Source organism: Astyanax mexicanus, chromosome 1 (genome assembly GCF_023375975.1).
Source record: "Astyanax mexicanus isolate ESR-SI-001 chromosome 1, AstMex3_surface, whole genome shotgun sequence".
Lineage (NCBI taxonomy): Eukaryota > Metazoa > Chordata > Actinopteri > Characiformes > Acestrorhamphidae > Astyanax > Astyanax mexicanus.
Genome location: NC_064408.1, coordinates 101,352,159 through 101,366,659, shown reverse-complemented (window position 1 = coordinate 101,366,659; position 14,501 = coordinate 101,352,159). Strand labels below are relative to the sequence as shown.

The following is a 14,501-nucleotide window of genomic DNA, read 5'->3' as shown; positions in this document are numbered from 1 at the left end:
TGTCTGCTAGAGATGCTGCAGATATAGATCAGGATAAAAAAATATTGGAATATTGCTTTGAGGTTCTTACCGTAAGTCTGGAGTGCATTCTTTCAGGTAATATTTTCTTATGAAAGACAGGGACATCACATTGATGTGCTTTTGAGCTGAAATTTAGTTCTTGTCAGTTGTCAGGCTATAAATATAGTAATTTACCTGTCAGCAGATGAAGAGTATTTGACAGATGTAACAAAACATAAAAAAAAAACATCTCCACTGTTTTTCAGAACATTTTGTGGCATTTTCCCATCAATTTATAATTTGGTGAGTCAGTGTTGAGTGTTTTTCTTGATGTCCCATTCATTTCCTCCTCAGTATGGACCATACACCGAGTTTGTGGAAGTGACCACTGCAGCAGGACCTCCAGGCCAGTGTGTGGTTCCCGTCATCAATCTGACATCTCACACGTGTGCAGTGGTCAGCTGGGAGGTGAGTTTGACTGCAGTTAGGGTTTTTTTATTGAAGTTTCAGAGTAAAAAGCACACCCATTATGTTCACGGACTCTACAACTCTACAGTCTTTCCTGCTTCTTCAGAGTACTAATACATTTCCAGCTGCAATCAGCTTCTTTGTTGTGGTGAAAAAAACAAAATTGGGCTAAATTACAGGATAAATGCCACCTCAGCTCCAGCCTCTCCACTCAGGACATTGTCCATTATATTCATCCCAACATGCTTTATAATACTCTTCTCTAGGGAGCACGGAAGGTGTTTGAGAAGCTGTTCTCTCACAATAGCTAACTCATATGGTCCATTTCCTTCCTTTCTACAACCACAGGTGGATTTATATCCATCCACTCCTTTATCCGTTCTTTTTTTTTTTTGCAGGGCACCCCATCTCTCCAAATGAATCAGCTCCTTTTATGTGTGGGGAAAGAAAACTGATTAAGGACCTCCAATTTAAATCTGAAAGATCATTAACAAAGCCAATCTAGGCTTACTTTACCTTATACCTAATCCCACACCTCAGTTTTTAACATTACATTAAAGCATATGCCTGTCAAATAATTTATAAAGGTTTTGCAGTGAGATTAATAAAATGTATTGTAAACATAGTGCCTAAGAGATTAAAGATCATTTGTTAAGATTATTTAAATCTAGAGTACAGGTCAAAAGTCTGGACACTCATTCTCTTTTTAATGCGTTTTCTTTATTTTCATTACTATTTACATTGTAGATTCTCACTGAAGGCATCAAAACTATGAATGAACACACGTGGAGTTATGTACTTAACAAAAAAAGGGTGAAATAACTAACAAAAAAAAAAAATATATATATATTCTAGTTTCTTCAAAGTAGCCACCTTTGCTCTGATTACTGCTTTGCACACTATTGGCATCATTCTCTCAATGAGCTTCTCTCAAGAGGTGGTCACCTGAAATGGTTTTCCAACAGTCTTGAAGGAAGGAGTTCCCAGAGGTGTTTATTAGCACTTGTTGGCTCCTTTGTCTTCACTCTGTGGTCCAGCTGACCCCAAACCATCTGGATTGGGTTCAGGTCAGGTGACTGTGGAGGCCAGCTCATTTTTTGTTAAATACATAAACTCCACTTGTTCATTCATAGTTTTGATGCCTTCCGTGAGAATCTACAATGTAAATACTCATGAACATAAAGAAAACGCATTAAATGAGAAGGTGTGTCCAAACTTTAGCCTTGATTGCTAAATCAGTGTAGTAACATTTCACAAAATAGATGGAATTTTGTCACTTTTAACTTGTTCTGTTCATCATATTACTGTTATAAGGGCAGGTCTTTAATTAATATTTTAAAGTACAATAAATTCAGTTCAGATATGGTGTGCTGTTTTGACGATTAGAAAAATCCTCATTGCCAAGTTTGCAGTAAAAGGCAGCTATACCATGGAGGCATGACGTGTTTAATTGTGATTAATGTGGGTGGCGTCTTTCTCAGTATGATACATGCATAGCGTGCCTCTCCAGTGAAAAAAACAAGTATCTTCATTTTTGTGGATGTATAGTTTACTACAAAATTCAAAAAACAATCTGGCCCTTACACTGTGCCAACATGTCTTAATGAACAAACCAATAGTTTAAATACTTAAAATAAAAAAAACTCTTTTTACATTGACTTCTATTAAAAGTTTAGGGTGTTTTTTCCTCTGCTGTAAAGTTGTGAAGTTATTTTGGAGATACTTATTTTTCATTGGACAGCAACAAAAGAAGTTAAATAGCAGATTGCAATGCAAAAGGAACATTGTTGGCAAATAAAACATATTAAAAGAACCAAAAAACCCTAAGTGTATAGAACAAAACGAGCTAGAGAGAGAAACAAACAAGGCTGAATTAGAAAAAGAAAACAGACAAGCTGGACTGAGACAGAAACATTTAAGAACAAGAAAAAAACTGACAACATTAATATTGTGTTGGAATATGCATCAACAAATGTCATAGTATAGTGGAGTATTACAGCAAGCACAAGGTTGTGGATTTAAATCCCAAAACTTGCTGGGTTTTCTTGGTTATTCCTTGAGCAATGTCTCCCTACATCCCCAGGCCTTGCTGCTCTGCTCCGACACTGTGCTACTCCCATAGTCAACATAATTACGCAAATGAAACGTAATTAAAAGTAAGAATAGAATGAAAAGAACATTTAATCTGGGCAACGTCACAACCTTTTCAATTACCATCCATCGTGATTTATGCCTCATTTGAAGTTCTTCCAGTAAGGGAGTTATGTGTATTCTGGACGTTGTTCCCACTCAAAATGTACATCAACCTCTTAGTGTCAGAGAGGTAGAAAATTAAATTTTATAAAGTGGCAGAGACGATCTTCCCAGTGTCCCGTTCCGTCTTAATTCCTCCCAGCGGCGGGTCGTAATTGCGTTGTGTCCGAATGTTAATCGGTCAGATTTCAGCTGAGCACATGTACCTGGAGTTTCCAGGAGGCTGAGCCAGGTTCTGATTTGTTAATTTGTTTCATCAGACGGATGAGAGCTCGGGAGCAGATATCTCCGGCTACCAGCTCGACTGGGGTCGGGACCAGGACTCTCTGGAAATGATTTATAATGGGACGGAAACCTTCTGCGAAATCTCCAACCTGGAGGCAGCAGCAAGCTACTGCTGTAGGCTACAGGTAACCACCAGCTTCGTACATCATGATTCTTTTCATATGGATGATTTTACATAACAGCAGACCACAAAAAAATTGTTTAGATATTTTTTATCACCTGCTGTTATATAAAATCACCCACATGAAAAGAAACCCAATGTGTATGTGCTTTTTGTCAAGTGTCTTCTAAGGAAAGAAAATTAAATGAAATAAAAAGATGAGATTGATATTGATTTGCACCCTTTGAATTGAAAATGCTCTAAGCCATGCTCTAAACCATACCAGTCCTGAATACCTCTCTGCTATTCTACTGCCATTATTAGTAGCAATTACTTCCAGCTCTTATTATATAAAGAGACACTCCTTTTTGGATTCATTTATTTAAATAATAACAGTCCCATTCTCCCGCCAGTCCTAGTGACGCACAAAATGCCACTTTGAATATCTTTATTCATGAAAGAAAAAAACATTTCTCACAATAACAAATTCATTTCTGGGTGCATTTATACTTGATCAAATTCTCTTCCTGCATGGTCTTTGACCTTTGAGTGTGCACAGGTCTCAGACAATTGACTCTAAATGAGCTAGCAACAAGCAGAGTGTTTAACACAGCCCTGTAACACAAAGAGCGTCTATCTCAGAGTAAAGGCCTTTTTCTTTTGATGCAGTTACAATTACAAGTGTCCTTAATTTCCTGAAACCTTTGCTTTAACCAGCTGTTTCATGGCTTAACAGGATGAGCAGAATGCCACCCGCGAATCCCAGGCTGCCTTCATATGACAGAACTTATTGTTTTAATGTGCTTTTATAACCTTTCTGCCCTGGCAGCTCACATTTATGATCGATTTATCACGATTCATCTTGCTGCTGGTGTTTTTAGGTATAAATGGTAAATTAAAGCATTAATATATGTTTTTTTTTTTGCTGGAGATGGAACGATTGATCGGCTATGTTTCATTATTAACTTATTTGGAGACCAAATTTGTTATTAATAAATGGCTCATAATTTAGCCAATCCTGAGAGCTTGTCATATTGTATGTTCCATATTTACCCAAACTTTTTCATACCACTGTAGGCAGTGTTGCACTTTCCATGTGATCATATGGCGTTGTGAGCAGCAGCTGTAAAATGAACTGTGCCCTATTAAATTCTGTTCTTGTTTTTACACCATTCTTTAAAAAAAAACAGACCTGTGTCACTCCTGTAACATGAATGTAGCCTCAGTGATTGTATTGTTCTGTAGGCCACCAACCAGGCAGGGGCAGGCCCCTACAGTGATCTGGGGTGGTGTCGGACACCGGCGGCTGCTCCGAACGCCGTGGTCAGCCTCTACCTGCAGGAGTCTGTCTCCTTGCCTGCTGACGAAGAACCCTTCTCCCCCTCCACTTGCCTGGCTCTGGCCTGGGATGAGCCCAACTGTAACGGCCAGGAGATCACCTGCTACACCATCGCCATGGGAGAGACACTCATTACAGCTGGAAATGCCACCTGCCACGTGATCCGAAACCTGCAGCCTGACAGCGAGTACAGGTCAGTGAGAGACTGCAGTAATGTGTCTCACACACGTGCGTGTCTGCAGCCAGTAAGGTCCATTAGTATTATCAGAGAGCTTTCTGCGTGCTTTGCAGTTATCTTTTTTTCTTTGGCCTTTTCTGTTAATGAAGATATATGACTGTACCAAAGAGACAAACTAGATGGAGATAGACTGAGAGGGAGAAATAGATAATATGAACAATACTAGCAAAAGAGAAACACAAACAAGGCTGCATTAGAAAATGAAAAACAGACAAGCCGGACTGAGACAGAAACATTAAAAAACAAGTGACAAAAAAAGTAGACAGAACAAAAAAAATAAAATAAACAGATTGACAGAGAAAAAGAGAGGGGGGAGATAGAGAGAGAGAAGAGGAGAGAATACACAGTAAATTTGCCTGTGTTAAATCAACAATTATAGTGTTAAATGAACATTATACTTCAAATGTAACAGTCTTAACACAGACAGTGTTGATTTAACACATTCAAATGTGCTCTGTGTATCTGAGTTCTACAGATAGAGAAGATACTGTTTGAATATTTTGTAAATCAGTAGTTTTATATTATTGATAAGTATGGGTAGTTTAAAAGGTTTTCTGGGTGTTTTCACACCTGTACTTTTTAGTTTTTATTCGGTGCACTGCCCAGAAATTGGTACAGCTATGCTAAATGGGAAAGTGAGTGTTAAAATTAGTAACAATATGCAACACTGCTGTATCTTAGGTAACCATGTGGGAAGATTCTGCTGAAATTAAGCAAAGTGCTGTATATTTAGCCTGTTGGCCAAAAAAAAATCTCCATTATTTAATCCGAAAAGGTTAAAAAATGCAGCATCACGTCTCAGTTTGGACCGTTTTGGACCACTTGTTCCATCTCTATAATTTATTCAACTATAATGTATTGCACACTTTAAAATTGCTTAAAAGTATTTATTTGCCCAAATAACTGTGCGATTTATCAGGACTTCATTATCAATATTTGCATTTCTCCTTTTTTTGCTGTAGGATATCTTTATGTATATATTTATGCTGAGAGTTCTTCTGTACCCTGCTGGCTTATTTTAACATTGTGTCCTGTGCTGCGTTGTTCACCTGCCTTTGTGCATTTAAGAGAGACTTTTTGTGTCCAGGCCTCTTAACAGCCACTCCGTAAGCTGTTTTCAATTCTCTCACAAACAGACTGAACATCAAGGGAAGACATGCATCAACAGCCAATCAGATGTAAAGTCTGAAAGGCTGCCTCTGAGAGAGTTATAAAAAGAGAGGGCTAAATTGGTTGTTTTTAAGAGGAACAAGAGCTTCTGCAGGCATAATTGCAGGACTGCACCGATTGCTATGTTTACACAGAAGTTTGGGAAGTTTTTGCAGCACTGATGGATTTTCATTTTCAGTTAAGTTAGAATATGAAAAAGAAATGTATGTTCACACAGTTAACAGGGTACTTATCAGAAAACACATAAAACAGACCATGAAAAACAATGTGTTTGTCTATGTGTTTATACACCAAAACACAATCAATGGTAACGACTGATAAAAAACCCTCTTGGTGTAGAGTTGAAAACAGGATGCATGTGCAAGTTAGTTTTACTAGTAGCCCTACTGAAAACAAACAACAAAAAGTAACCTTGAAACATAAGGACTAACATAAACAGGAGTCCAACCAACAAGCAAGCAATTGAGTGAGCGTGCTAAAGCTTACACACCTGTAACATTGAGCGAACAAACAAGGCACAAGAGAGAACAAAGGAAAACATGGGATATTTATTCTCAGACACCGACAAGGAACACCTGGGGAAGATAACCAGGGGGCTCAGTCACAAATGAGACACAGGTGGGACACTAATGACAAGGCCCGAGAGACATTAGAGTAACAAAACTGAACCATGTTCTACAGAGCACATGACTAGGAAGTCAAACAAGAACACAAGACAGGAAAAGAAAGAACCAAGAAGAGAAGAAATGCTACAAAAATGGGCCAAGGTGTAAATCTTGGATAATTTGACTCAATACTACAGCCAAAAAAGGAGTACAAGTTTTAATGTGTATTAAACTAGTGGTGAAATAGGTTTTATGTAAATCAAGATTGGACAGTAGAAATCTGAAATTACAGAAATGAATGACTTGAGGTTGGACAGATGCTGGTAAATATCAAAAAGCAACTGCTCAGATTGATATTCTGAACACTTCATTTCTTCCTGGTGACTTGAGTGTTTGTAGCTTGAAGCTTCAATATGACAAAAGCTGCAGCAGAACCGACAGAGATAATATTAAATCTGGAGACTTGCTTTTGGACTTCCAACATGGATCCAACATGGATATTGCCTTTATTGAGACTGAACAGAGTTTGATCTCACAACATCATATTCCATACTTCATTCACATTCCTCTTTATCCAGCTGCAGTCCTGGGACATGCACACAATGTGCTTCTCCTCCTACTGTGTGTGTCTGTGCATGTTATCATTGTGAAACAGTGGATCTCGCTATAGAAGCTCCTGTGGGATGAGAAATTAAATCGGGAGTGGGAGAGATAATGACTGCAAATGAACAGCATGACCGTAGTGGTAACTCTTGTGGGATTGTCCGTACCGTGCTAATGTTCTCATATGAATCAGATTCAAGCTATTTTTTCTGCATTATGAAACCTAAGAGCTGGAGATTTCTGTTTGTGTGTATATAGAAAATACAAGCAACGCATTAAGTGCACATTAGAGACTCTTCTATATTATTGCGAGTGAAAGTGGACATACACAGGGTTAGAAGCATTCTAACTATGGATGCACTGTCACATCACATAATTACTTAAAAAAATTCATTGCTGTTTTATTTATAAATACATCGACATTTTATTGCTTTAAGTAGAGGGGAAGCGAACAAGCATTTGGGCCCCTGTGATTTACTTGAAAGCGAGATTTTCTTGCCGTGTAAATACCAGAGTAAGCTTGTGTTTACCAAAATTATGTTCTGTTTTTTTTTTTGCCATTTTATTATCGTCCCATTAAGCAAACTGGCCACAATTGGGGCCTATTCCTCTGTAATGACAACAATTGGCCTTTTCCTCTAAATTATTTACAGTGATTATGATCTGTTATTAAACATTTGTTTATTTTGTTAAAATAATTATTTCTATAATAAAAATATTGTTATTTAGAGCATTTATTTGCAGAAAATGAGAAATGGCTGAAATAACAAAAAAGATGCAGAGCTTTCAGACCTCAAATAATTCAAAGAGAACAAGCTCATATTCATACATTTTTAAGAGAAAGTTTTCAGAAATCAATATTTGGTGGAATAACCCTGGTTTTTAATCACAGTTTTCATGCATCCTGTCATGTTCTCCTCCACCAGTCTTACACACTGCTTTTGGATAACTTCATTCCACTCCTGGTGCAAAAATCCAAGCAGTTCAGCTTGGTTTTATGACTTGTGATCATTCATCTTCCTCTTGATTATATTTCAAAGGTTTTCAATTTGGTAAAAACAAAGAAATAAAGAATAAAGTCTTTTATTTTTTTCCTGACCTGTATCGTATTTATTTTATTGGGTTTTACAGCCCTGCACACATGAATGTTATATTTGTTTTTAATGTTAAGTGATGCATTTTATGTAGATCAATATCTGTTAAGGATGAAAAACTGCAGATTACTTCAGCAAACAAACACGCATTTTAAAATGAGTATATAACACCTGTGTTTATGTGTGTGTTTAGTGTGCAGGTGAGAGCGGAAAACAGTGTAGGTGCTGGTCCATTTGGGCCAAGTCTGCAGGTGAGGACCAAGCCACTGCCCCCCTCCCCACCTAAACTGGAGTGTGCCGCTACAGGACCACAGAGTCTGAAACTGCGCTGGGGGGACAGCAACAGCAGGGGGCTGATCACAGACGATACTACCTACGTCCTGCAGATGGAGGACAGGAACCAGAGGTGAGAACAGAGCTGTGCTAAAAAATTACATTGCTGTCTAGGGGTGTGCCATATCATATCGTACGCGATAATATCGCCAACATCTCACACCCACCCCTAATTATTACATCAGGGTACTATTTTTGCTGTTTTTAGCAAAAGAAAAAATCATGCTGTTCTCATTTACCATTATAGATCTACTGGAGACAGATTATATCTGTCTAGTATCATTTATTTTACTTTAATCCTGGTTATATTGAGATATTTGGAGTGCATTATTAGTATCATGACATACTGCATCATTGACTTCTGTTATAAATCTGATAAAATTCTTGTATTTTTTATTATCTCAGTTAGAAGTGTGCCACATCATATCATATGCAATAATAAAATGTTATTTTCATTTTGTTGCAGTAGTGTATTCTTAAAATATTTTTTTTTTATTCAGTGTTTTGTCATATTGCCAAGAGTATCGTTACCGCGAAAATACCATAAAAAATTTGTGATATTATTTTAGGGCCATATCATCCACCCCTATTGCTGTCTCTAGTTCATCAGTCAATATAATTCTCGGAGCTTAATTTATTTTCACCATTTAAATATGACAAATTATCTAATACATATTCCCAACTGCCATGTGTCAATGTCCTAGCACATGTTCTTGCCTTAGATTTTGTGTCCCTGCATATGTCACTGCCCTATGTCCATGTCCCTTCAGGTGTCATTGCCCTGATTTCCACAGCCACGTTCTTCTGTGTTCATGTCTTTGCTTGCTTGTCTATTTTAGCTGTGTGTTCACATGTGTCTATATGTCTTTATTATAGCCCCGTCTGCTAGCTGTTGAGTAGATGAGCTGTGTGTTAATGAGTATGGCAGCTCTCTCAGTGTCTTATGAATTAGGAGGAGTAAAGGTAGGGTTGTCTTGACCCTCCTCACTAATACCCACTCTTTCTGCTTCAGCACTGCCCCGCTGATTAGAGCTATAAGGCTAATTGAAGCCTCACACTTCCCCCTGCTTAGGGCTCTGAGCCAGCAGAAATGCACAGGGTGCAGAGGAAGCAGCTGGATCTGAGTAAGACACTGCTGTGGAGACTAATAAGACACTGCTGTGATGGAGCTTTTTTGTCTGCTTGTTTCTGCTGCGTCCAGCTTTTACCTTCACTCAGTGGTCTGGTACATGGGTTTAAAAAGTTCACGGACAAATAGTTCTGTCTCGGAGTCTGATGAGCTTAATTGTACTTAGAAGCTTTATGTAATGCCTTCTCTTTTTTAGTGGATAAAATATTTCTCTAAATATTTTAGTTGAGGTCCCCTGGGTGTATCGTCACTGACCACAGACAGAATAAACCTATTAATCTAAATAGCAAGCTAAGCCGATATTAGATTGCAAATAAATGAGAAAGAAAACTTTGCTCTTAACCAATTATTTTATTTTGGACCATTTCTGTTTTATTTCATTTGAGTTTTTTGATGTTTTTAATACTATAAAGGGGATGCAGCAAAAATGTGTTCCTTGTTCTGGTAAAGTAATCCGTCAGGTTCTGGTTTTAACTTTTAACAGGTTCGTGCCAATCTATCGTGGGCCGAGCCACACGTTTAAGGTTCAGCGCCTGAGCGAGTCGAGCCGCTACACTTTCAGGATCCAGGCTGTGAGTGAGGCAGGCGAGGGCCCCTTCTCTGACACCCACACCTTCACCACTACCAAATCAGTGCCTCCAACACTCAAAGGTAACCATCGTCCACAGACAAACAGCCTGTAGATGTATGACCACCTTTTTTTTACTCTACCATATATAAAAAGTATTTTTTTTCTTTTTGCATTTTAATCATACTCACATTTTTATCACTACATTGATATAAGACAAATATAACCCTAATATTATATAAAAACATTTTTAAATGATAATTTCTTTTATTATGTTAAAAATCTATCCATACCAATCTGGCCCTTATGTGTAAATATTATTGTCCCTAAAAGTAATAACTTGGTTGGACCACCCTTGGCAGCAACAACTGCAATCAAGCATTTGCGATTACTGGCAGTGTATGGAGTCAAAAAAGGGTCATAAAGATTTTGAGTTTGTAAAACAGAAGTCACAAATGTACTGAAACTTGTAACTGCGTTTAAACAACTACATGCACAAAAATCCAAATCCACAAATTAACTGGAATGTGCAAACTTGAAACAGAAAGTAATATTAATAATAATTCAAATGTACAAATGTGAAAAAATATTTTAATTATATATAAATATATATTTTTTAATTTGTAAATCCAATCTCTTGAATGTGTGAATCAGTACTGCTCAAATGGCTTAAGCTGGGTCAGACCAAAAATCACATTGAATTTGTGAGGTTGTAAATGTGACAGTGGGTGTTTTTCACTGTGGAGCTAAAAATCCTCTCATTCATCTTCTCTGCTGCGGGTGCGAAGCTCTAGCTGCAGTTGCGAATTTTGACCCTGTTTTGACGCCTGATTGATGGACCAATAGGAAAGCTTTATCCGGACCAATCAGATTACGGGGTTTGTTTAACCAATCAGAACAATGGGTGGGTCTCTGCAGCTCAGAGTACTGGGCGTGTCGAAAGGTGTGGGCGTGTCGAAAGTGTGGCCGCCATTTTGGAGTCAGCCACCATGCGCCCCCGGTGGATTAATTTACACAGAGGAAGGAGTTTAATAAAACAATAATATTCATAACTCTACCAATTTTTTACCTGATTTACACATTACAAATACGTGCTTTCATGCTGAAATACTTTATATTATGTTCTAATTATATGAATTAATTTTATATTTATGTACATAGATGCACACACACACACACACACACACACACACACACACACATATATATATATATATATATATATATATATATATATATATATATATATATATATATATATATATTAATAAATTAATTAATTTATGTACTAATTAATATGCTATACCATATGTCTGTCTTTGATAAAGAGCATAATGTAAAGTATTTCAGCATGAAAGCACATATTTGTAATGTGTGACAGTGTCCTGTATCATTACTACATCTCTGCTGTTTGTAACAAACCAAACCGTGTGTAAATTGGTAGAGTTGTGAATATTATCGGTTTATTAAACTCCTTCCTCAGTGTAAATTGATCCACTGGGGGGCGCATGGTGGCCGACTCCAAAATGGCGGCCACGTGGAACGTCAGCTCCAATAGACCAATAGACGACCACCTTTCGACATGCCCAGTACTCTGAGCTGCAGAGACCCACCCATTGTTCTGATTGGTTAAACAAACCCCGTAATCTGATTGGTCCAGATAAAGCTTTCCTATTGGTTCATCAATCAGGCGTCAAAACAGGGTCAAAATTCGCAACTGCAGCTAGAGCTTCGCACCCGCAGCAGAGAAGGTGAATGAGAGGATTTTTAGCTCCACAGTGAAAAACACCCACTGTCACATTTACAACCTCACAAATTCAATGTGATTTTTGGTCTGACCCAGCTTAAGCCATTTGAGCAGTACTGATTCACACATTCAAGAGATTGGATTTACAAATTAAAAAATATATATTTATATATAATTAAAATATTTTTTCACATTTGTACATTTGAATTATTATTAATATTACTTTCTGTTTCAAGTTTGCACATTCCAGTTAATTTGTGGATTTGGATTTTCGTGCATGCAGTTGTTTAAACGCAGTTACAAGTTTCAGTACATTTGTGACTTCTGTTTTACAAACTCAAAATCTTTATGACCCTTTTTTGACTCCATAGCAGTGAGTCTTTCACTTCTCTGTGGAGGAGTTTTGGTCCACTTTTCTTTACAGAATTCTTTTAATTCAGCCACACTGGGGCATTCTCAGGGCATTCTTGCTGGTGTATGTCAGATCATTGTCCTGCTGCAGAACCCAAGGACATTTGAGCTTAAAGTCATCAAAAAAATTGTTGAATTAGTTTAGATTGGTGCATAATGTGTTGATTTTTGAGATATTTTAACCTGCATGATGTTGTAAGACAGGTTTTTTTAAGTTCTTGATTCTACAGGTCTGACAATAATCAGGCCTGGTTGTCGCTAGTGAAATTAAACTCAATTACAAAAAAAATAATTATAATTACAGGCTTTGTTCCTGGTTTGTTTGGATTTTTTTTCCCTTAATAAATTAAATTATTATTAAAAAAAGATTTTTATATTAACTCAGGTTTATACATATTAAAGTTTGACAAAAATGACTAAAAGACAAAAGAAGTCTGTAAGGGGGCAAATACTTTTTCACAGCACTGTAAATGAACAATTGGTTAATATTTTTTCTCTGAATGTAACATTAGCAGATAACTGCAGCACGTACAGTACATTTTGGGCTAAAACAGACACATTTTATTAATTTAACCTCATTTGTAAATCTTCGCAGTGTTAAATATATTGGGGCCCATTTACTTTTTAATTTTAATGTTCAGTGAAAACGTCATTTTTATATGATCTGAGTGTCTGTGGGGATATGTTTTTTTTATAATTGTGATAAACATTTCGCTTTTTATATCATATTGTGGATATCTTTTGTCATACTGCCATTATCCTTTTGCTAAATATGCTCTTTATGTCTCTCTCTTCAGCTCCTAGAGTGGCTCAGCTAGAGGGCAATGCTTGTGAGGTGACCTGGGAAAGCGTCCCCCCGATGAGGGGGGACCGTATCACCTACGTGCTGCAGGTCCTGGGTGGAAAGGAGTCAGAATACAGACAGGTATGACATGGTTTTGATCAATACTTCCTTTGTTGCAGGGAGCGTTTTATGGTGTTTTATCTTTGAGGATGGCTATAGCATGGTATAGTTTATAATAGGAGATTTTGCATTATCCCATTGTGTTTTGATACAGTTGCTGAAAACATAATTTGCAATGCGAATGTTCATTTCAAACTGTAGACAGCATGAGAATAAACAATAAATATACTTCTCAGAGAAAAAGAAGAGTCAGCACAAATGAAGTGAAAAGTTTTTTTTAACAAGTGTTTTGTCTTGTTTTTCTGTTACCAAGTGAATGCTGTTTTGAATGTATACAAGCACCTCAGAGAAGCTATCGATTAAATTGAGTTTTTTAGAGAGAAAATTGGACGGAAAGGCAATTTACATATTTCATTCTGCAAAGCAATTTATTGCATGAATCAATATTAAATTAAATTATGCCTTACTGTATTGAAAGTGGCAATGTGGCTGCCTTAAAGGCTTTAATATGGTTGAAGTTTTGCACCTCAGGGATTAACAAGGCAATACATGACTCTGTGTGTATGTCTTCTCATTGTTGCTTCATTTTCAGTAGAATTGAGTAGAATTCAGACCCTACTGAAAGCTCACACAAATTAAAGTAATTTTTCTCTCCACTGTTCTGTGGTAGAACACATTTGCTTTGTGTTGTGCAGGTCTTTCTTGTGTGCAGTGAACTGTCAATCAGAGGATAGTAGAGGGCTCCATATGTTTGAAAGCTTTCAAAATAGGTGGTGTAATTGCAACTTGTGCACTTTTCTGTAACCTTTCACTTAGCAGCTGTGATAGCAACAAAAATCAAATGCTCAACAAATCACAAACTAGCTGTTTGACTTTTTTTTATAGTTATCACTCATCATGAGCACTCTTACACCGGATACAGGTGACCACTCACTGAATGTGCCGTACAGCACCTCACCTCACCTCACCTCATCTCGCAACAAAGGCTAAAATCAGAGCCCTGGATTGTATGATTTGTTTCTATTGAAAATGATCATTTGATGTATGAGATTAGATTATTTATAATCTAAAACGTTCATCCTGTTGATCAGCTTCTTCTCTTCCATCACATCAAGCTTGGTGTTGAGCCTACTCTGAGTAAAAAGTTACTTTTAAATACTGGAATTCTCGCATTTCATGTACAATCACAAATCATACAGTAACTTTTGAACTTTCTCACATTTTGTGATCTTACAACCAAAAACTTAAATGTAT

General features: G+C 37.2%; 1 protein-coding gene across 1 annotated transcript in view; it reads left to right on the top strand.

Moving 5' to 3' along the window:
* Positions 1 to 14,501, top strand: part of fndc3bb (fibronectin type III domain containing 3Bb) — a 94,980-nt gene that overhangs the window by 74,483 nt on the left and 5,996 nt on the right. The window contains exons 20-25 of the mRNA XM_022681185.2: positions 355 to 468; positions 2,982 to 3,131; positions 4,352 to 4,638; positions 8,349 to 8,561; positions 10,102 to 10,268; positions 13,141 to 13,268. Of these exons, the coding sequence (XP_022536906.2) occupies positions 355 to 468; positions 2,982 to 3,131; positions 4,352 to 4,638; positions 8,349 to 8,561; positions 10,102 to 10,268; positions 13,141 to 13,268 (1,059 nt within the window). The remainder of the gene's footprint in view (positions 1 to 354; positions 469 to 2,981; positions 3,132 to 4,351; positions 4,639 to 8,348; positions 8,562 to 10,101; positions 10,269 to 13,140; positions 13,269 to 14,501) is intronic.